The sequence below is a fragment of the Heteronotia binoei genome, chromosome 8 (genome assembly GCF_032191835.1).
Source record: "Heteronotia binoei isolate CCM8104 ecotype False Entrance Well chromosome 8, APGP_CSIRO_Hbin_v1, whole genome shotgun sequence".
In the NCBI taxonomy this organism is placed as follows: Eukaryota; Metazoa; Chordata; class Lepidosauria; order Squamata; family Gekkonidae; genus Heteronotia; species Heteronotia binoei.
Genome location: NC_083230.1, coordinates 69,204,308 through 69,228,782, shown reverse-complemented (window position 1 = coordinate 69,228,782; position 24,475 = coordinate 69,204,308). Strand labels below are relative to the sequence as shown.

At 39.6% G+C, this 24,475-nt stretch overlaps 1 protein-coding gene across 1 annotated transcript in view; it reads right to left on the bottom strand.

The window, feature by feature from the left end:
- Positions 1-22,997, bottom strand: part of PLEKHG7 (pleckstrin homology and RhoGEF domain containing G7) — a 45,496-nt gene extending 22,499 nt beyond the window's left edge. The window contains exons 1-7 of the mRNA XM_060244570.1: positions 22,737-22,997; positions 11,239-11,910; positions 9,986-10,008; positions 7,347-7,483; positions 6,496-6,536; positions 4,324-4,425; positions 3,897-4,046 (exon numbers count right to left, since the gene is read on the bottom strand). Of these exons, the coding sequence (XP_060100553.1) occupies positions 3,897-4,046; positions 4,324-4,425; positions 6,496-6,536; positions 7,347-7,483; positions 9,986-10,008; positions 11,239-11,889 (1,104 nt within the window). The 5' untranslated portion in view covers positions 11,890-11,910; positions 22,737-22,997. The remainder of the gene's footprint in view (positions 1-3,896; positions 4,047-4,323; positions 4,426-6,495; positions 6,537-7,346; positions 7,484-9,985; positions 10,009-11,238; positions 11,911-22,736) is intronic.
- Positions 22,998-24,475: the final 1,478 nt, after the last annotated feature.

Genomic DNA, 24,475 nt, shown 5'->3' with positions numbered 1-24,475 from the left:
GCAACATAAAATCCAAAATAGGAGCCCATGTGGAAACAAATTTACATTCTAATTTTCACATTCTAGAGGCACCTCTAATTCCTGTTGGAGAAATTTGAAGTAATATATTTCCTATACAGACTGACAAACTTATCTACGTGCCTCCAGCTACCATCCAAAACATAACCAACAATCCATTGTATACAACCAGGTTCTAAACTACAGCTGCATCTGTTCCAGTCTTATAGACAGAGATTCTCACCTGAGGGATCTACAACAAAAATTTTTGGAATTAAAATATCCATCCTGGGAGAAACAGATAAGCCAGAATGTTACCCAGAGAAAATCTGTTACAAGATAGGCCCCAAAGAGAAAATAACAGAACATAGAGATCTCAACACAAAACAGTTCAACGCATCATCAGTGACTTACAACCTCTATTGGATAATGACAGTTCTCTTTCACAAGCACTGGCGGCAAACCTTTTCTTGCCCACAGACAGCCCCCCCAATCTTAAACAACTCCTCTCCCACAACAATACAACATGGACAACTTTGCTGCCACATACACTCAAACAATACAATCACTGGACCTAAAAACATTAACTACACAATTCCGGGCTCATTCACTTGATCATCTTCTAACATTGTATATGCTATTAAATGCCAACAATGGCCTTCAGTTCTCTACACGGGACAAACCCTACTGCAGAGAACTGCCTTGTCTTCTGGGTGCGTGGCAAAAGGCAGGGCTTGACTGTGTGGTTTAACAATCCCCCCTCCCACTGAGTTAAGAACAAGCAGATAGGGGGAGGCCCATGGTCTTCCAGATCATAGAATCATAGAGTTGCAAGGGACCTCCAGGGTCATCTAGTCCAACCCGCTGCACAATGCAGGATACTCAGAAATGCCTCCCCCTAAATTCACAGGATGCATCTCTTAAGAAATTTTAGTGGGTCTTGGTAGAGACAATGGGATGGGCCAGCTCCCCACCCCCAGCAAGCAGGGAACATAGAGGCTTGGAGGACTTTTTGCTAGACAGGTTACAGGAAAGGGCTTCCTGGAGACACTAGGAAAAGAAGCTCTGACCTGGGCTGACTGGGGTCAAGGAGGAGGAGACAAAGGTTTGTTTAAAAAGCCTTGCAAGGTGAAGGCTGCCTCTCTTTTCCTTGGGATGCTGAGCACAACAGACCCTTTGTCTGATGTTGGGAGTGGACCTCCATTTTGGACCATGCAGCTATTCTACAGAGCTGGATCAACCCTCAAGGTAATGAAGACTGTAGGGAGCCATAACTTACTAAAGCTAAAGAGCCTGTCCTATTTTAACATTTAAGGGCATTTCTTAGAGAGAGGGACAGAGGGGGCATTTTCCCACTGACCTTACTCCAGAGCGACGTCCCTCTTCACCGCACAGCATCTGAGCGGATTTCGCACCAACTGCTCCGCAGATCCCGGAAGAGCCGCAAAGTCCCGCGGCTTTTGCGTCGCAAATGTAAACTGTTTTTTGGCGGTTTACATTTGCGACGCAAAAGCCACGGGACTTGGCGGCTCTTCCAGGTTCTGCGGAGCAGTTGGTGCGAAATCCACGCAGATGCTGCGCGGTGAAGAGGGACGTCGCTCCGGAGTAAGGGCAGTGGGAAAACGCCCAGAATTTGTGTTTTACCACTTTATTTTGTTTTTCCTTGCTTCAATCTGGTGTGGAGCTAAAAGTATGCTTGTAAACATCTTTTCTTTATATTTATTTTATTTTTATTTTAAACTTTTGATTCTGGAAGTGGTTCTCTGTATCACATAGACTCCCCACTGTTTCAGACATGCTAATTTCAAAGGGGCCCAGGAAAGGGGAAGGAAAGCAGTTGGCAACTGGCCATTCTCCCAGGATGTTTGTTGTTGTTGTTCAGTTGCACAGTCAAGTCTTGACTCTTTGCGACCCCATGGACAAGTCACGCCAGGCCCTCCTGTCTTCCACCATCCTCCAAAGTCTGCTCAAATTCATATTCATTACATCAGTAAAGCTGTCCAGCCATCTCATCTTTTGCTGTCCCCTTCTTCTTTTGCCTTCTGTCTTTCCCAGCATCAGGATCTTTTCCAGTGAGTGCTCCCTTCTCATTTGGTGGCCAAAGTATTTGAGTTTCAGTTTCAGCACCTGTAGAAGGTATTAATTTGTCCCTGTGCTAGCCAGGCACTAGGCTAGTGGGAGAAACTGAGGCAAGGTCTCTGAGCTTGGAAGGAGAGCTGAAGATCCTGATCCCTTCAGAGGGAAGCCCCTATGTTGATCAGATGGTGGTGGTGGGCTACTCTAGAGAGAAAGAAAAGCCTTTCCATGGAGTTGGGAGCCCCCTAGGAGGACAGGGCAGAACAGGGCTTGCAGGCAACAGTGGGCATGTTCTGCCACACCTACATCAAAGGATAAATGGACACAAATCTGATATCAACTGTCACAAGACTGAGAAACTTGTAGAAAACTTCAGCCTTCCAAGACACTCAGTGGGGGACCTCAAAGTAGCTGTTCTAAGAGAGTTTCAGAAACAGTCTAGAACAGAAGATTACCGAGTTAAGAGTTATTATAACACTCAGGACAATGGAACCCCCAGGGCTTAACAGAGATATTGGTTTCTTATCTCACTACACATGCTAATGTCATTCAGTTCTTGCATCTGTTTGTAAACTCTTTTATGAAGCTGTATGCTAATCAGGCCTCATATTCAACAGGAGCTCACAGGAGCACAGCTCCTGAACCCTTCTGATGGTTCCCCCTTCACCTCCCCACCTACTTTGTCCATTGAATAGTAGATGCAGCCAGCCAGCTACCAGGGGCTTTGCCACACACCCAGCAGCCCTCATTAACCTCTGGAGAAGTCCACACCACCCTTTCTCCACATCTTATATGATTTTGGGCAGTTGGTGGCTTGCTGGCCTTTCTCCTGGGGTGGTGGTGGTGGCCCAGAAGAGCCCCAGGCAAGTGAGGTCTGCTTGGGCTGGCTGGATCTCTAGCCAGCCCAAGCAGGCCTCGCTCACCCAGGGTTCTCTTTTCTTGCATTGGGTTGCTTTTGGCTGGGGGTGGCATATGCTAATAAGTTATGCTAATGAGTTCCACCACCTATTATTCTACAAAACGACCCCTGATGCTAATCTTCTGCAATTCACAGGTCTTACCAATTGCCTTAATCCAATTTTAGTTATATTCATTGCTCAGTTACTTATGCATCTTGACTCTAGTTCATCTTCCAGGCACTACCCTCCCACCCTCTAACAATTTGTAATGGTTGGCAACTTCTGTTTCAGTGTGTCTGTTGAAGTGTGCATGCACACAAAAGCTTATACCTAAAATAAAACTTTGTTGGTCTTAAAAGTGCCACTGGACTCAGACTTTGTTCTGATACTTTCCCCAGTGGGTTAAAAGTTTCTTGAGTAGACACTATTATTCAAAAGTGCATTTTGTCTTAAATTTCTAGGGCAGATTATAGGGCAAGAAGTCACTGTAAAATTGAAAGCAAAAGAAGGGATGATACCAAAGGATACATGGAACATGTTATGACAAAAGCTTTGGAGATACAACAAAACCTGGGATATGTTATGCACCTTATCAAATCATAACACAGTGCTCTAATACAGTACTATAGAATGATATAACAAATGCATATGGTTTTGTTTTCTGGCAAAAGGTAACTACCAAGGTAACTGGTTTAATGCACTTGCTAACATTTTGTCTGGTTTGAAAGCTTGCCAAATTCATGATGCTTTTGTCAGTGGAACATGTGCAGAGCTAAGATCCATGTTTATTACTGCCACAAAGTGGTTATTGCATAAATCCACTTCTTGCTGAAAAAAACAATGGCTGTGTGAAACTATCCTAAATCAAGATGGACTGTGAATTTTCATCACAATTGAGAAAGTAGTTATAAAATTCAGACTTACTATTCTAAGAACCAGTAGATGATCAAGAAAGTATGTGCATTCAGTTGTGAAGAGCTCCCATACTGCTTCTTTCTTCTTTGTGTCTAACTGATCTTCATTGTCTTTTGGCTCAACTCGATACAGAATCATTATTTCATGCCAAACTTTATCCTATCAATTGAGAGCACCAAAATAACAATTCATGAAAAATTTGTACCACGGCAGTCCCACATGTGGGCTCTTACCTTTACCCACTGATACTGATCACAAATACTCCTGTTATCACTGGCTTTTTCATGCACTTTACTGTTAAGATTCCAAACATTGTACTATAGTGCAGGCAAGCATTAGTGTACTACATTTTATGCCCAAAGGAGCAAAGCAGTTTTCATTTGAGGGAAAACAAGAGAATAAAAATTAGTAAAACATAAGTTAAATATTTCTCTACCTTAACACTGTGAAATTCATAGCTGCTGTACTCCGAGGTCTTGATTGTTACAGTAGACAAACAGTTTTCCAGGTCTAATGCTTGTTTATGTCTGTCTCTACTCTGCTTCAAAATAAAACTTAGAGGTTAATTTGTGAAATACAGGTTCAATTTTGAGGATAAAGGTTCTTCTTCAAATTGTGATCTTAGCATGTAGAAAATTGTACCGCAATATTTGAATTTTGAAAATGCACAACTTTTTTTTTTTTTAATGTACAGGAATTTTTTTTCAATTTTTTTCAAATTATTTTTAAAATAAAAAACAGTTACAAATAGCTTACAAACCACAGAGTTAATATATCTGCAATAGAGGGAAAAAAGCACAAATCTTGGGTTACAATAAATTAGGAGCTAGATCAAGATGGATTAGTCTGTGTTAGTCTGTCTATAGCAGTAGAAAAGAGTAACAGTCCAGTAAATAAATAAATGAATGAGGAAGGTCCAGTTCTAATACTTGATAACCAATTTACAATTATCTGTAATTTCCATTGTTTTGCTGGCATCCTTTAAAACAAATATGTAATGCTATTCTGCACAATGTTACCAGCTCTTATAATGTAAGGTACCACTTTTTTATTTTAAGGGTTTCTGTTGATGTCCCCCCATTTACCCCTGTAACAGTCTTCCTGCTACAATCATATGAAAAAGCAAGGGGGGGGGTTGTGTGCATGTGGGGGGAGAGGGGATACAGCTCCTTTTGAATGGGTCAGGAAAAAATATTTTAGGATCCAAAGGCAAATTATAATTCAATGCTACCTTTATCTGAGACATTATTTGGTTTTAATAGTAAGTTCCTTTATTATAGGAGCATTAATGCAAGTGATGGTTTCATCAGTGCTAGATGGATAGCATTTTTTTGTCTTTAGTTTTAGAACAATGGTCTGATTCAGTATGACTGCTTCAACATTTGCCAATAAAAGAGTAAGAGTAGCGTATGTAAATACACAAAGGGAATCTAAGCATAAATACAGTGAAAAGTTCTAATAATACTTCCTATATAATATATATGCCAAGAATACATAAAGCTCTCCATTTTCAACAGGTAGCATTTGTTCTGTGAGACATAGATCCAAAACAAAAGGCAATGTCCTGATGTGTTAGTACCAAAGTGGAAGTATATGTGCCTGCTACTTGAGTGAGGGAAGAAAGTAATTCATGTGTTCGTGTGTATGTGCATCTTAAGTGAAATTTGTATTATATGTTTGGACTTTTTTCTTAGGTTGCTGAATTCAATAGAACTTTTAAACTGGAAAGTTAATTATAATGGACACTCCTTAGCTTATCAGTTTCACCCAAAACACCTGACTGGGAGGACAGTTTAGAGCAGAAAGCTTGAGGGACGTTCAGCCAGGGCCGGCCGTGGCACCTAAGCAAGGCTAACTTCTGACTCTCCCCTGTGCACTGATAACATCGCCAAGCCACATGGGGGGCGCCCAATTCAGTGCCAGAAGACCAGCGCCCTAGGCAGTCACCTAGTTTGCTTAGTGGCAGAGCCAGACCTGCATTCAGCTGACCACCAGCAGCCAGGTATTGGGGTGGGCATGGGGGCTTAGAGCAGAAGATGCACAAGAGACCCTTTCTGTTCAAAGCTGACATTGTTGTTGAGCTCTTGTTCAGCACAAGCACATATATCACTTCTTGTGTGATTAAAGGTTGGGGATTTTTCTGCAAATCTGGGGATTCCCATAGATTTATAGCAACCATTTCTGTACTAGCCCCATTTGTGCCTATATTTTTTTAAAAAAAACTTTTAATTTTTAAATGAATTATTGCAAGTGCAAACAAAGGTTAACGATACAATGGACTCAGAACTCAACAATAAGAATTTATGAAGCACATACTTACAAAAGCCATCACTGGAGAAAAGAAGAAGCCAATACATATGAAAGAAATTACAGCTGGAGGTTATGATGAGTTTGCACACTTGAAATTAGTTAAAACAAAAAGACCCACTCTGATATCCACCAAATAGTCATTCATTGTTAGAGGAGGAAGCAAATACTGTGCAAACTACATGGGAAAAGTAGGAAGAATAACAACACAAATTGTATGTTAGGGACATACTGTAAGACATGTCTGTCTATTGAAATATCAGCAAGTGAGAGGAAGGAAAAACCTTTGCAGAATACTCACAGTTCCTTTTTTAGTGAATGGCCACCAAGGTTTTTTGGACTCTAATGGGTAGAAAAGGAACAAAGGCATTGTTAGACTTTTCAAATTGAAGGCAGTGATATCAGTTTCAATGTCACAGTCTTGTCTTTAAAATCCTTATTAAGGCTATTTTAGTGAACAGAAGTCATGTCAGAAATTGAGATTGTCTGTCCATGGATGAAGGAGACATATGAACAGTCTTAACCAAAAGCCTTGTAGAGCTTCAACAGGCATGAGGAGATTTCCTCATTTGCATCAATGTTTTGTAAATGGCAACATTTCCAGGGTGAAGTAGAAGGAAAGTTCCTGTTCATATGGAGCTCCTAACCTGCAAGGAATCCTACTGATTTACAAGTTGGCAGATAACGTTTTGTAATGGCATGCACAAAGCCTATGCATCTACAGTTTCCTGCAGGCATCCATCTAGTAAATGCCTACAGTACATGGGTCAGTAAACAAAGTCAGTTAAGTGAAGTATAACCCACTCACTAAGGTTTTGTGGATCAAAAAACCTGATGCCATTTTGCATGTTCTCTGGCGGTCATTCAACTGGTGAGGTACATACTGTGCTATACAAACTAGCCAGAAATTATTTGCACTGTAGCCACACTGTTTTAAGGTTCAGGGTCATGGTGCTGTAAGACTAGTTTGTGCTACCTTATCCTACTTAAAGAAAAAGAAAATCCATCTTGCTACCATCCTGGATGTTGAAACTAAATTTAGCAAAGCCAAAGGTGCAGGTGCAGTGCAAACCTAGTTAAAATGCTGCCAAGGTATACAGCACACAAATGATTCTCAGTTTAAAGCCCAGTCAGTTCCTGTCCCCATCTGACCTGCACTTTGCAGTGATGTGGAATGATAAAGGAATTCTGCTGCACTGTCTGATATCAGCAGGTCTCCTGGGAACACCTCGAGTCCAGGTAAACTCACCACCACTGAGCTATGTCTGTGCTCTGCAGAGTTATATAGACTGCAAGGAGGGAAAAATGAGTGGGATTATTTATGAGTATTTTTAGGACTGAGGAATCAGTTTTGGCTAAAGAAACAAGAACACACAAACTGGATGTCCACAAATGGGCCCCCCAGTCTTCATATCCCAGGATATATAATTGCTAACTTTAAATTATACAAAATTTAACTTAAAAGTTCAGAAACAAACCCACTTAATTATCTCCGCTTTCTGTACCTCAGACGTTATATAGAGAATGCTCTTCCTTGCTCAAATCAAACTGCTTACATTTTGCTTTGTATCTTTGCATCCTGATTCCTTTCTTTGCAATATAAGAACATTCCAACCTGTATTTGACAGAGGGAGCTTTGACTCTCAAAAGCTTATACCATGAATATCTTGTTGATCTCTAAGGTGCCACTGGACTCAAATCTAGCTCTACTACTCTCCTCTGAAACTAACAACAAAGAAATGATTACTGCCATGGGCAACATAAAAGTGCTCTCATATGCCAGCCATTTCATGTGCCAGTCCAAAACCAGAAGGCTTAAATTATGTGGAGGAAGAGAATATAGTTTATACTCAGGTACTGCTTGGGAAACTCTTCCATGTATTAAATTCCCTCTGGGTGGATCTGACTAGGAATAAACAATTATGTTCCCCTCTTGCATATTACAAAGTAGACATTTCTTCCTGACACAGATGTTTTGCTTCTGTGTTAGGTAAATATTAGCATGTTTTGAGCAGCAGTGGGAAATTTCATATGTTGAAATGATAGTCCATAGATATTTTTCTCTCACTCACTATTGTGTAACTTCCATGTATGACATAAGGCATCAAGGCAACAGCTTTTGATGACTGATCATGTAGGGTTGCCAAGTCCAATTCAAGAAGTATCTGGGGGCTTTGGGGGTGGAGCCAGGAGACATTGGGGGTGGAGCCAGGAGCAAGCATAATTGAACTCCAAAGGGAATTCTGGCCATCACATTGAAAGGGACTGCACACCTTTTTAAATACGGTACCTTCCTTCCATAGGAAATAAGAAAGCATAGGGGCACTTTCTTTGGGGGCTCATAGAATTGGACTCCCTGGTCCAATCTTTTTGAAACTTGGGGGATATTTTGGGGAGAGGTACTGGATGCTATACTGACAATTTGGTGCCTCTACTTAAAAAAACAACAACAGCCCCCCCCCCGAGACCCGAGGATCAATTCTCCATTATTTCCTATGGGAATAAGTCTCCATAGGGAATAATAGAGTTCCCAGCAGACATTTCCCTCCCCTCCTCCTGCTTTCTGATGACCCTGAAGGGGGGAGGGCCTCCAAACTGGGGGATCCCCTCCCCCCACCTGGGGATTGGCAACCCTATGATCATGTGATAGTGCTTTAACAAATTCAAGTGATCATGTGATAGTGGAAAGTCTCACATGACTAATATAATGGCTTAATTTAGCCACATTATATTAAAATAGCTATAGAGAAATGTTTGGTTCTTGTTTTGTCTGTATATACTAGTAATATGTAATATTTAATGTAATATACAGATTAAGAGTTTGCTTGCTGCCTGAAAATTTTACCCTGTTTGCATGTAATGAGAAAGCTTCTTAAGACACACTTGGCATGTAATGACAAAGGTTTGATTGCAAAAATGGGAAGGCAAAACCAAGTGTATAAAACATTGCAAATATTTGGGTGTAAAGTCTTCTTTAAATCTACTTTTCTTGACACAACCTCAGTTTGTCATATTGCAAATTAATAAAACATGATTGAAATGCTGCAGTTAGATTGGTATTGTAATTTTGTTGATTGTCAATATTGTATAGGGGTTGGAAAAAGCAAATATGTGCTTTCTTTTGACAGGTTCAAAGAAATGAAATTGCACTCCCTCTATCATAAGGTGCATTCAGATATTGCACACAAAGGTTACTATAAGGTATAAAATGGTGGGAACTTTGTGATATGATATAGCTTTATCTTTCCTTTTACTTATGTGGATTGTATTTTGGAATGAATGTGATCATTGTGATGTTATAATTCTGATCTCAATCAAGCACAGAATATGGTATATTTGAGGTTATTGATTTCAATGGACCCATATCTAACTCACCTTTCCTTAAGAATTCCACTGTATGCACAGTATCTATAGACCAAGCCTGACTCTATATGAACCTACAATTTGCTTATGTATAATCTGTATTTGTATTGCTGTTACTACTGATGCCTTGTGTGGCAGTGCCCTCAGACGGGTCATGTCCTGTCTACTGGCTATCAGGTGGCATTGCTGAGGCCAGGTGGCATTACATTCTTCAGGTGGCATTTTTGAGGTCAGATTTCAAGAAGTTGGGACTTGCTAGAAGTTTTTAACTGTTATGCAACCCAATTGGAAAGGCTGGATTAATACAGCTAGGCATGCCAGAAACCTACTAAATAATTAGGGAAGCATATCTCCCTAATGAGCACAAGAATACACAACATGGTGTCCACAAATTGAAACACATGATAAACAAAAAAATCATCACATACCTTGCCTTATGGGAATCTAATTTCTGGAAAAAAAAATCAAAACATCTCATTTGGTTACTATAAAAGAAAACAAACTGGAACATTTAAACTCATATAATCTTGCTAAAGAAAGACCTCCAAAGGCATTTTGAAATTCAACAATTTTGGGTGAAATGACTGCTTAAAAAACAGAATCATTTGATTTCTTTTCTGAGCAAAAATAATTCAGGTCAAGCTGATTTAAATCCTAGTAGTTTGTTATGGACTAGACTGGTAGATACCAGGTCAAGTTATCTTCTGGGCTACAGAGAGAAACCCTGGGCAAAGCCAGCTTTGACTCACCTTTTTCACAGCTGCAAATCTTGCCAATATATAAAATAGCAAACATATTATAAAGTTTACTGTGCAGTCGTCACCATGAATGCCAGTTCACTAGACAGGCAAATAGGCTTCCTGTTTGACTCCATAGGCCACCTCCCTGAAGATCAAAGGTGAAAAATTGAGTGGCTGAAGCCTTGTTTATCCCACTAGGGGAGGGTGGGTTAAGGGGGTGGCAGTGCTGAGGGAAGATGGGTTAAGGGGGTGGCAGTGCACTAGCCTGCTTGCCCTACCAGTTGGCAGCACTTCCCCTGCACAAAATGCAGTGGCAGATGGAGACCTCCACCAACCAGAATGCTGAGTGATTCCAAATGATGGCCAAATCCTTCCCTTGCAGGTGCAGAATACCCTGACTCTGCTGGCAAAATGCATCTCTTGATACATTTGGCAGGAATGCCAAATGAAACAAGATAGCAAAAGAAGGGGACACAAAAAAACTTCCTGGGGAGACAGTTCCAGAGTTTTTGGTGTCATAATTCTGTCTCCTTGGTTGTCACCTGCTTAATCTCACAAGGTAGGGGCACCCAAAACAGGGCCTCCACAGATGACTGTTGTGGTCAGGTAAGTTCCTTGAGTAATAAAGCAATCCTTCAGCTCTGTTGGTCCCAAACCAGGAAGGGCTTTGACGTTCAACACCAGCAACTGGAATTGTGCTCAGAAGCAAACTGGGAGCCAGTGTAGGTAGGTCAAGACTGGAATGATATGGCCCCTACACCCTACTCCAGTCAACAGGATTGTTGCCCCTCTCCACACTCCTGGGTTTGCTTAAGGCTAACAATACCAAGTTCAGTTTATTATTTAGTTCACAATGGGTTATGAATCAAGCATATCAATTCAAAGAAAGCAAAATAATACTCCATTTTTTTAAAAAACAAACAAACACCTGGCAACATTACCTGAATACTTTCATGAGTATTCTGTTCTCCCTCAGACTGAAAAGAAGAGTTGATTGACACAGCATTCTGCAAAGGCTGATCATTTTCTTCATGATGTGGTAGGACTGGTGTGGTGTCAATGGAAGCAGATTTTTCTCTCTGTGACAGGGAATGTATGTGCATGAAGGGTTCTGAGAAAAAGAAGTGGTTAGAGAATGGAGGAGGACTTTCACAAATTGGAAGACAAGATTCAGATTGATTGCCCAGTCTTGGGTTTTCAGTGCCACCCTGGAGTGCAAATATTTGAGAGACTGATAGTGTACTTTTCCTTAGTCTCCTCAGGGTGGGAGAAGTAGAAATCCTTCCTGGAGCATACCTGACAAATTGGCAAGGTATGTTGTCACTATTGTCATTTCCCTCTGAAGGAACTTTCAAAAGATGTGGTTGACCTCTTACACTCTGCTTCTGCATGCTATTAGGGTACATTTGTGTTTCTGTGTCAGATAGGGCTGGCATTTCATAGGATGAGATGTTGGCATTTCCCAAGTTGCTCTCTCCTCCCAAATCCAAGCTGTCTTCCCATGGTTCAGTCCCCTCCTGGATATGATGTTGTTCTTTCACACTGGTTTCTTCATCCATCTCAAAGGAAAACTCATACTCTGGTTTTTGCATCTTTATTCACTGCAGAAAGACCTATAGCCATTAGAACAGAAATTAGAGGAAAGCTGTCATGTTCAAAGTTGGGTTCAATGATTGTGTGAGAAGATGATCATAGCTTCAGAACTTCCCCTTCTATTTTCCACTTCTGACAGCAACCCTCTGCAAACCACAAAATAAGCATTGCCAGAACATGGCTGCTTGGACATAGAAGGCTGCAGTGAGGGGGGAGAAATTGGTGAAACTACACAGAATTTGTTCTTACAGCAACAGAGGGATCACTCTGGTGCACTTTCTCCACCAGTGGAAGAGTGAGGAAGGAGTAATTTTTCAGATCCCTTCTCATTTTGTAGCGCTGTATGAACAGTCAAGGCTAAGAAAAAACATTGTTGTACAATATTGCTAACAGTGGTGTGCTCAGAACCTTTCACAGGTACTCTGCCTCGGGTCGCAAACACTGTTCTGGACCTTCAATCTCTCCAACTGTGGATGTAAGGACAATGCATGCCATGTGGGTAAGCAAGGGAGGAGGATCTCCTGCCTAAAACTTTGATTGCTACAGATGTCCTCCATTATGTGTACCTACTATGTATTGACTCAACAGCTCTTCTTTCCTCAGCAACAAGCAGTGTCTCCCATAAAGGGGGTGAGAACCAGCATGGCATAGTGGTTAAGTGTATTGGAATAGTATCTGAAAGACCCAGATTTGAATCCCCACTCATGCCATGGAAGCTCTCTGGTGACCTTGGGCCAGTCACACAGCCTAACTGACTTCACACAGTGGTTGTATGGATAAAATGGAAATGAGGAGAATGATATAAGCTTCTTTGGGCTCCCACTGGGGAGAAAGGCAGGGTACAAATGAATGAAATGAAATAAATTGAATATGCCTAGTGCAGATATGTTGGCAGTATTGTAAACCCTCAACCCCCTTTTCCACCATTTATGGACTGAGTTTACTCTCATCTAGTGTCAGAAATACAGGACTCTCATTGTTATGAACTTATAGTATGGACTCATATTGTGGAAGCACAAGCAAACCTGCCTGAATGGACATTTAGCTTACAATATAAAGTATTTTGGACTGAGAACTAACCTGATATGGACAATTTACCCAGTGTGATCTCAAGCACAAAGCTCTCCAGGCAGACTACAAGGACTCTGTGCCTGGATCTAGCCAGTTGTGCTTCCTTTGCAGCGGAGCACATCTCTGCCCATCAGAGGATGCCTTTGGCAGCCATTGAGTGGCATACACATTGCTGCCACCTCTTTCACCTGCCTGGGACCCAGACAGGCCTGGTGCTATGGCTTCAGGCACCCCAGGCCAGCACCAGCCCTTGCCACACATCCCCGCCCATGGGGAAAGCAGGCCTGGTGGCATGGAAGGAGGGCTGGATGGGCTACAGCCAAGCCAGGCCTGCTCAATGCACTTTCAGAGGTATGGAGCACCTCTGAGAGCACACTGCAGAGGCGTTCACTGAGCTGCGCTTGGGAGAAGCCAAGCTGACACCTTGAAGGCAAGAGCAGCCAGATGGGGTGCATTCTCCTCCAAGTCGGGCCTCCTTGTGAGGAAAACCCTACTCAGAAGAGAGCACATGCCGGCACGCCTCTGAACCAGTGACTTCCTGAATCAGTGCTTTCACAAGCAAATGATAAAATGTAGGATGGGGCTTTGGGAAGGAGTTTGAAAACTCAGAGGGAAAGTTCTACAATCACGATCTTAGATCTGGATGTTTGGGGAAACTCCTGTTCAAAAGTGCTCTTGAGAACTGTGGGGCTACTCCAGGGTGAAAGTGTTTTCAATGCCCATTCAAACAAAGTGAATGTAGAAGACTTACAAAAATGCAATGCAAGACAGAAGTGATGGTGATTTGCAATGTAGATGACTACTTTTAAATACACCCAAGGACAGGATTTTCTACCAAGTGTAGAAGCAGCCCCTGAAGTGGGGGAAGAGTCTCCAAACCAGGGGATTGCCTACAGGGCCAGATTAACAATTAGGCCAAGTAGGCACTAGCCTATGGGCCTCCACACCTTCAGGGGCCCCAGGATGGCTCCCCCCGCCCGGTTTCTCCCCTGCTTGTAGCCCTGCCAGCCTGCATGCACAGCCAGCAACTGAGCCATTCTTTGTTTGACTCGCCTGGTGCAACTGCTTCTGGCGCGGTTGCCAAGTTTGCCTCTCTCTGCTCTCCCCCACAGCTTTGCCAAAAGGACTTTTGAGAAGGTGCCTGCAGGTGGAGATGCTCCAACTAAGAGATAATTTGTGAGGGAGCCCCAAGAGTTTGACTGCCTAGGGGCCTCCAGAGGGTTTAATCCGGCCCTGATCGCCTGCCCCCACCTGGGGATTGGCAACACTACAGCAACCCCATTCATTATTAGTAACTTTCATTCAGAACTCTGTTCCTGATGCTGTGGACTTCTGGGTTTGGGTCATGGAGGAGTGAGCTGCTTCTCAGGAGAGGAGCAGACCAGAGCCTCTGTTCTGGGCAGAGAAGGCGATCCTAACGTCTGCTGTCTACTTCTCCCAGGCAGGGAGAAGCCCAAGACATGCATATTAAATTCTGAGGGGATTTACTTTGGCTGATGAGGAATTCCAGTGGGGATCCTTTTTGGCTTTGAAGAGTTCCCGGAGAAGGATTGCATTCCAACGTCTACAGAGGACTTCTGGGGTCATTAAATTGACTTAAATTCACCAGGATTCAAAGCTTCTTTGGAATTATTTAACATCTATCTTTGAAGAGAACGGTGTTCAAAAGGATAGCGACTTTAAAGGTAAAAGATCTTTATCTATCACTCTGGGACTAAAATAAGACTTATTTGAAATAAAGACAAAGGTCTAGATCCAACTACATTGTTTTAAAGTAAAGAAGATAAAGGAGGGGGTAAATTTGGGACTAATGGAATTTAAGAAACACGGTTAAAAGACGAAAAACTTTTGTTTGAATACCTGCGGTTGGGCCAGACAACCCCCTCCGAAACAGAACTGCTGATTTGATGGACGTCACAGAAAATGGCATCATAAAAATATCGTGAGACTTCTCAACCATTGAAAATGAGACTTCGTGGCAAGGAAGGAAGGAAGTAGCCATTTGGAGAAGGGATAACTGCAAGCCTCCTAGCCCTCCCTAGGAATTTGTTAAAAGAAAATGGGACTTTTTTAAAAAAGTGGAGCTGGCAGCTATCATCATTAAAAGGTGAAATCTATTGGACTATATGCTTGGTACTAATTTTGGAGCACTCTAGGGGGAAAAAATAAAAAAAAAATAAAAAGGGAGCAGAAAAGCCGCGGACGCCATTTTGAAGAAAATAAAACTTTAAAAAATTAATATCTTGACTTCGGAGCCTCTGGGAATGGCGATTTTGGGCTCATCTAAAAGGGCAGGCTTTAATCTGTGCAATTGAAATTTGATTTGGTGAGGTCAACTTCAGAGCCTATTTTAGCAATGGGCAGGCAGTGATGTCTCTGCATAAATCAGGAGCAAAACAGATTCGTACGAGGGCTAGGTCACTTGAAGAAACAAAAATGTCTAAATGGCAGGAGGCAATAGATGCCATTAAGGCAAGACTGGCAAAAGTAATAAAAGATTCAATAACAAAGTAAGAAGGAATTAAAAAAATATTGAATTCAGTGCTGAGGTGCTTAAGAAAGAAATTAAAAAAGAAATTGAGGATCTCAGGAAAGACTCTCAAGCAGCGTTAAAGAAAGTGCAGGTGGTAGAAGAAAAGGTGAAAGACCAAGACTCAAGAACTGACACAGTGGATTCCACTATAAAAAAATGCAGGAGAAAGCAGTACTACAAGACTATAAACTAATGGAAAATCAGATATGTCTGAGAGGGGTGCCTGAATCTGTGGAGACTGATTTAAGGACATATATAATAAGAAACATTGCTGAATTTTTGCGGGATGGCCCTGATGAAACCAGTTACTTCTTTGATTATATCTACAGGGTCAACTCAGTCTATGCCAGAAAAAACAACTTACCAAGAGATGTGGTAGTAAGATTTGTGACAAGAGACATGGTGGGAAAGATTTTAAGTAAACAATTTGAAAATACATTGGAGGTGGATGGCAGTAGTGTAAGAATTATGAAAGAATTGCCAAAGTCATAAACGACAGGAGATTGTATAAAAAATTGACTGAAAAGCTGAGAGAAAATGAAATGAGATACAGATGGATACTTCCAGAGGGTTTAAATTTTGAATACAAAGGAAAGAGAGTTACAATTACAAGCACTCAAGAAATGACAAAGTTTTTTGATGAACATAAGGAATTGGGGGTACAGAATAAAAATAAAAAATCATGATGGATTACAAATTAATATCTTGGAATGTAAATGGACTAAATTCACCACAAAAAAGAAGGGCAACTTTTCATTGGATTAGGAAACAAAAATGTAATATAATTTGCCTACAAGAAGTACACATCAAACAAATGGATTACAATTTTTTATGGAACAAACAACTGGGTGTGGAATTTTATTCGTTGGCCAAGGAGAAAAAAAGGTGTTGTTTTTTATGTCAAACAAGAATTAGACCCAAAATTGATTTTTAAAGACGATGATGGCAGATATATTGTGGTGGAAGTGATGTTGAACCACAAAAAACTTTGTTATTGAGATTGTATGCCAAAACGGAGCAAAAGACTCTTTCTTTAAAGACATGCATCAATTAGATCAAGTGACGTATGAGCAAATCATGATAATGGGAGATTTTAATGGAACAGTTAAAAATATTCTGGATAGATCTGGGGAAAAAAATAATGAAGGAAAACTACCAAAGTCATTTTTTGATTTAGTGAAACAAGAAAGTCTGGAAGTTATATGGAGGGAACTTAATCCCAAAGAACATGACTATACTTTCTTTTCAGCAAGGCATAATTCTTTCTCAAGAATTGATATGTTGTGGATTACAAAAGGTCTTGGACTTATAACAAAAAAAAAATACAGTTTCTTCCTAAAATAGGGGCAGACCATAATCCATTAATGTGGCCTGCAAAACCTGTGAAAAAGACACTAAGATGGCAGATAAATGACGATTTGCTACAGAAAAAGGATATAGTAGTGTCTCTGGAAAAAGAGAATAAAGCTTTCTTTCAAATAAATGAAAAAGAGGACATTCAATTTCAAACTGTGTGGGACGTATACAAAGCGGTAATGAGGGGCATCCTAATTACACTGAACAAAAAGATAAAACAGCCAAAGACAAACAAATGCTGGACATTCAGAAAGAGATTGGAAAAAAGGAGAAGGAGTTTAAAAAGAGACATGGGAAAAAGAAAATTATAAGGGGGATTACAATATTACAAAGTCAATTGAGACATTTGTTAAACAAAGAAGTGGAATGGAACTTAAAAAGACTTCAACAGAAATCTTTTGAAGGAGCAAATAAGCCTGGAAAATACTTGTGCTGGCAAATGGAAAAAAAAAAGAGTGAATAAAGTCATCAACAAAATTGTATCGGGAGGTAAGGATATTGTTGACCAGGAAGGAATTAAGAGAGAATTTTATAAATATTATGCCAAGTTGTTTAAAGGCCAAAAGTTGGCTAAGGGAAAAATTGATGCACATGTTTCTAGTCCCTTCAGGATCTTCCTCCAGAAATTCTGCAATTATTTTTATTATATATTTTTTCAGGTCAGCTTCTTCTTTAAATTTACACAGTCCAAATTTCGCCCCTTCTCCCCTTATTCTTCCAAGCTTTCTAAATTCCAATTTCCCGCCTTCTGATTTTATTTTGTTTAATTTTAATTAGTCTCGGAATGAAAGATAGTGATCTGTACCTTTTCTGTAGTTATCCAGATCAACACCTGTTTTGCATAGCTTTAGATGTTTCGTAGAATCAAAGAAGATTAGGATCCTGTTGAGCTTAAATCAAATAAATGACTCTAGAAACCTCTGCAGATGATGAAAATGCAACTCGTCTCCGGAGACTCTTCAAAGCCTCAAAGGAGCCCCCCTCCAGGACTCCCTTTTAGCCAAAGTAAATCTCCTCAAAGTTTCCTGTGCATATCTTGGACTAATCTCTGACTGAGAAAAGTAGGCAGAAGGCATTAGATTGTCTTTCACTACCCCGAACAGAAGTTCCAGCCTGCTCCCCTTCTGAGAAGCAGGTCAGCTTGGCATTTTCCAACCCCGGAAGTCCTAGAAACATGTATGACTATATGTATAGAGTGAATTCACTTTATGCAAAAAAAAAAAAAAAAAAAAATCTACCAAGAGATGTGGTTATAAGATATATGACAAAATAAATGGTGGGAAAGATTATGAACAAAATTTTTGAAAAAAACACTGATAGTGGGAGGCAGCAGAGTAAGAATTATGAAGGAGTTGCCAAGACAAGTGATAAATGACAGAAGAGCATATAAGAAATTGACAGAAAAATTACGAGACAATGAAATGAATTATAGATGGATAATACCTGAAGGTTTGAGCTTTGAACTTCAAGGAAGAAGGATTATAATTACAAATACACAGGAACTGTGTAGATTTTGTGAAGAACATAAAAAATTTGCACCATGGATTACAAATTATTATCTTGGAATGTAAATGGACTGAATTCACCACAAAAAAAGAAAGGCAACATTTAATTGGATTAAAAAGCAAAAATTGTAATATAGTTTGTCTACAAGAAGTACATATTAAACAAAAGGATTACACATTTTTATGGAATAAGCAATTGGGACTAGAATTTCATTCATTGGCTGAACAGAAGAAAAGGGGAGTGATTTTTTTATATTAAACAAGAATTGGATCCGAAATTAGTGTTTAAAGATAAAGATGGAAGATTTGTAGCGGTAGAAATAATATTAAATGCAAAAAACCTGTTGTTATTGGGATTGTATGCACCAAATGGAGCAAAGGATGCTTTTTTAAAAGACATTATACAACAATTTGATGAAGTGACATATGATCAAGTTTTGATAATGGGGGATTTTAATGGAACAATTAAGAATACACTGGATAGGTCTGGGAAAAAATAATAAGGAAGGGAAATTGCCAAAGTCATTTTTTGAACTGGTTAAACAGGGAAAAATTGATGCATATTTACAGAAGATTAAAGTAAATCCCTTAACAGGAAATATGGAGAAGGTTTTAAATGATCCAATTGAAAAAGTATAAACAGAAGTGGCAATAAATTCAATGATATTGGGAAAGGCACCCAGTCCAGATGGTTTTACAGCAAAATTTTACAAAGTCCTCATGGAGGTGCTATTACCAAAACTTAAGAAATTGATTAATATTATAAGAATAGATGCGGAAATACCTAATACATGGAAGGAAGCAGTAATTTTGTTGATACTGAAAGAAGACAGAGACACCACGAATGTAAAAAACTATACACCAATTTCATTACTTAACAATGACTATAAAATATATGCTAGAATTCTAGCAGAACGCCTTAAACAGCATTTGAACAATTTTATTAAAGAAGAGCAAGCAAGATTTCTTCCCAGGAGGCAAATTAGAGATAATATCAGAACAGTTATAGACATTGTTGAATATTATGAGAAACATCCTGAAAAAGAAGTAGCATTATTCTTTGCAGACGCAGAGAAAGCTTTCGATAATGTGCATTGGGATTTAATGTTTGCAGTGATGGAGAAACTGAGATTAGGAGAAGATTTTATAAGAATGGTGAAGGTGATATATACTGAACAACAAGCAAGACTCTGTATAAATGCAGATTTGGCAGAAAAAATGATAATTAGTAAAGGAACAAGACAAGGTTGCCCTCTATCTCCATTTATATTTATAATGACTATGGAGGTTTTGCTTATGCAAATTCAAGAAGATAAAGAGATAGAGGGACTGAAATTGAAAGGTTTTTCTTTTAAATACAGAGCATTTGCAGATGATGTAATGTTTATAAATGAAAATCCCACTCATGTAACACCATTGTTGCTTCATAAGATACAAGAATATGGAGAACTGGCAGGTTTTTATATAAACAAAGAAAAATCAAAAATTTTGTGCAAAAATATGTGAAAGAGTAAACAGAAAATTTCAGAATTTGTATGGGCCGGGAAAAAACCAAGAATTAAAATGAAAATTTTGACTGATGCAAAAGAAAGGGGTGGTTTCCAACTGCCTGATTTAAAGCTGTACCATGATGCAGTATGTTTGGTGTGGATTAAGGAATGGATGACGCTACTAAATAGAAAACTACTAGTACTAGAAGGTTATGGAAATGTTTTTGGTTGGCATGCTTACATGTGTTATGGGAAAAGTAAAATGGATGTTTTTTTCCCGCATCACTATATAAGAAGCAATTTGTTAAATACCTGGTCAAAATATAAAAGATATAAGGATGAGAGGAAACCGCTCTGGATTGTGCCAACGGAAGTAATAAAGTTATATTCAGATACTAATGAAGAGAAGTGGTTATCATATAAACAATTGTTAAAAATACATGGAGGTAAGCTGGAATTAAAATCGGCTGAAGAATTATAATATAAATATAACTGGTTTCAATTACAACAAATTAAGAGTTTGCTTGAACAGGATATTAAAAATGATGGAATAAGACAAGAACAAACAGATTTGGAGAGAATGATGTTGGGGAAAATGAAAAGTTGATTTCAAAAACATATAAACTATTATTGAAATGGTCTACGGAAGATGAAGCAGTAAAATCTCAAATGATAAAATGGGCGATAAATATAAATAAAGAAATACAGATGGAGTCATGGGAGTATTTATGGAAGAACCCTATGAAGATATCGACGTTATATTAAAGAAAATTGTTTCAAGATGTTATACAGGTGGTACATGACACCTAAGAAATTTGCAAAAATGAACAATCAGGTGTCGGATAGATGTTGGAAATGTAAAAAGCATGAAGGATCTTTCTACCATATGTGGTGGACTTGTGAAAAGGCAAAACAATTTTGGCAAATGATTCAGCAAGAGATTTCAAAAATTTTGGGTTATGACATTAAGAAGGTGCCAGACATCTTTTTGTTGGGATTACAAATGGAAAATTTTCCAAAACAAGATAGAACAATAATGTGGTACATGCTTTCAGCTGCACAGACATTATATGTGCAGTTGTGGAAGCAAGATGAAATACCAGAAAAGTGGGATTGGATTTTAAAAGTTATGCATTGGAGTGAAATGGACAAGCTTACAAGAATCTTAAAAGAATATGACTTAGAGAAGTTTAAAATTGAGTGGAGGGAATTTCAAAAATATGTTGAAAGGCAATGGAAGGTAAAAGGACACTTGTGTTGATGCTGCGCTGCTGGAGTGAGTGCAGTCACTGAAGACGATGAGATTAAGTCAAGCACACAGTAGCTGTACAACTAACTATGTACATTTATTAACAGAATATATCTCACACTGACAAAACGCTCCGCTCACCTCCACCATCCAAACTCCCAACACGTATGATGGTGCTATTATACATTTATACATATTCCAAGTCAGCCTGACCAATCAGGCCAGTGCTGAATCATGCTGAGTCATGCTGGCTCTACCTTGGCTGATGCAACCTGGCACTCTGCCCTGTTGCCCCCACCAGCCAGATGATCTACTGTCATTTCAGCTGTCTGCAGTAATCTGGATACTGTCACAAATATATATTAGCAACTTGGTGATTTTTGACTTCCCTCTTGGTGGGACATGAATCCCTTACTTCTGTTACCTCAGTGAGGTATTGGTGAATTGGAGAATGTTCTGTTGTGTGTTCTTTGGTTGTAGTTCTAATTGTTCTAATCTAATATTTGTCCCCCTGCCTTTCAAAAAGGCATTCTTCTCCTCCTGGGAGAGGCTCTGGGCATTCTATGGAGGTTCCCTCTACCAATTGTGCTGTGAAGATACGTGGGCAGTATGGCTGCCATTTCCCGCCTTCCTTTTCTGTGTGTCTACCTGTCAAGGATATGTATTTACAGGATGAACTGAAGAGCTCCCAGGAGCACATACCACAATCCTCCCTATAGGGAAAGTTGCTTTTTAAAAAAATGTTTCTTCTCCTGATTAAGGCACAGTGGTGACAGAGAGGAAGGCCAACATTAATGTACTTTGGCTGGCAGATTCCATATTTGGTTGAAATAAGAGGGATGTCACCCTGCCTCTCAGTGATCGGCAGACCTGAGCTATGAACTCCAGTGAAGTTGCTATGATCTCAGCTTCTTGGAACTGGGTCTTTTGGGAAATTTATTTTCCCCATTGTAAGAGCATGAACTACTGACTAGCAACCTGGCACTGTGTGCTTGTAATGCACTGGTTTCCATGGCTTAGGGTGGCACTATTTGTTTACTTCCAGGACAATACACAAGAGTTTCAGAGAATGGTCAGAAGGCAACAGAATGCAGTTTTACTGATGAAGGGTGTATCTAGCTTTGAGAATTTTTTGGACAGAAATAAGTGAGTTAGCCAAAGGACATGAAGTGAATGTATCTAATACGATCCCAAAAGTCTGTTTTAGCATCTGCAAAGTTTTGCATTTTTCTCATTCCACCCCCCCCCCCCAAGAGCTTTTTGTGATTCATCATTTGATATTTCTGACACTGCCCTGATCTTGAGGGACAGAATGGAGGTGGGAGGACACTGCCAGCTTATGGAGGGGCTCCAGACACTCAGAGCTCAATCATGGCTCTTAATTTGAGGTTCAAAGCAAATTACACACACACCACACTCATGCTGCCCAATATACTATGTGAATGTTTAACTAATTGAACTACTGAATTACACTAAAATACTTTGATTTTGATAGGTTTAGAGTAAAGCTGAAATTTATATCAAACCCCATCATAAAATGCATTAAAACATACTATAATATATACATAGAAACAGACATAGTAACAGAACACTCCTAAAGTATAATGCCACATTTACATACAAACTCTATCTTGTTACTTACCATTTTACCAGCAGCCACATGGGTGTCATTGATATTGCCAGTGCCTCTTGGTTAACATTCTGTACAAATTGAGCATAAAATGATAGTTGAAATCTCTGCTGGACTTTGAGTAGTAATTCCCCTTCTCATTTTCTAAGATTCCTTCCTGAATGCAAGCATAAGGAACTTGTTTTTCTTCTTCGCATGTTTCCAAGGGGTTTCTTTATCTCAGCTGTGAAAAGGGAAGTAGTGTCAAGCCAGTATACAAAAGGTAACATGATCTGCTTTAATACATAACAGATTTTTATCTGCTTCATTTAAAGGCTCATGAGTTTAATTCTACTTTTACCTCCCAATTTTTAATTTTTCTGCCCAGATTTGGGGATTAGTGAGTGCTTTGGAAAATTAGCATCATCCATGGGAGGAAAATAGACTATCAAGAATTTGGTTGTTAGGAGACAGATGTCTGCTGCTGTGCCTGTCCTTTGTGAATAAATGTAGACAGACTGCTTGACCTTTCCTTTCAGCCTGATACTTGTACTGTCTCTTGATAAAAAGAGGTTCTCCTGTGTCCTCAGTAATGGTGCCCTTTTACAATCCTTCTAAAGAGTTCTTTTTAAAGTCTTCCTTCCATAGGATGCTAACACACAATATGTTTAATCTCTCTTACTGAATTTACAATCAGTCTTTCCTTACCAAATCAACAGCATTTAGTAGATGAGGGTTGCATTGCAGTAATGGAATTTGTCATTGTATGTGTTGGAAAGTATTTACAAGCAAAATTCCAAAACCAAAACCAAACAAAAATCTATCACTCCTCTCGATAATCTCCCATTACTGGTACTAGGAAATTATCAACACATTTTGTAATATGTAATATTAATGTAATATTCACTGATATATTTAACATCTTCAAGATTTTCCATTTGGATTCATTTCCTACCAGTAAATTTTAATGTGCCAAAGCAGGTACATACGTGAGTTCCCAGCCCACCAAACTCTGGCAGCTCTTCCATTAAAAGACCCACATCCTTCACCTAGATCCAGAAATTACTCTGGTTAAAGGCATGCTAAATCCTAGCTAACCAAGGAATGTTGCTGATTGATAAGGAGAAACTCTAGATTAACTAACTGATGGAATGGGAGGCAAAGATCATGATTAGAAGAACAGAGATTTGGTTCTTCGCTGATGGATTTGAAGGTGGAGAAGGGAGGCATTTGTATTTAAAAGCACCAGCAGATTTTCTGCATTTTAAGTTCAAACTCTGATATTAGTCCACTGCAGTTATCTGGCAATTGTTTTACTATGATTTATGAAGCTATTAATTTTTGTTTGTTTGTTTCATGTTGTGGAGTATTTCTTGGAGGGCTGCCTGCTGACCCTTGCTGCCTCCTAGTGTTGTTTGGTCCTTAGAAGTTGTAAGCCAAAATGCCCTCAAAACGAGGTTGGGGAATTGTCAGGTGAGCACCTGGCTCACTCAGGATCTTTTTAACTGTGTATACAGGATTCCATGTCCAGAAAAGTAATGCTTAAAATATCAGGGAGTCTAATTAAGTAAAACAATTATAATTTATTAAGAAAAATATAGGCTTCCATACAAGATAAAATACTCATAAAAACACACATTCAGTCCTAGGAAACATAGAGCAATAGGGGAACATATGGGTGGACAGGGAAATATTTACCTATTGTAGTCTTCAAGGAAGGCTCCAATGGCGATGAGCAAGGAAGTGGGAGAAGGGACCCAAAACTTGGCCTT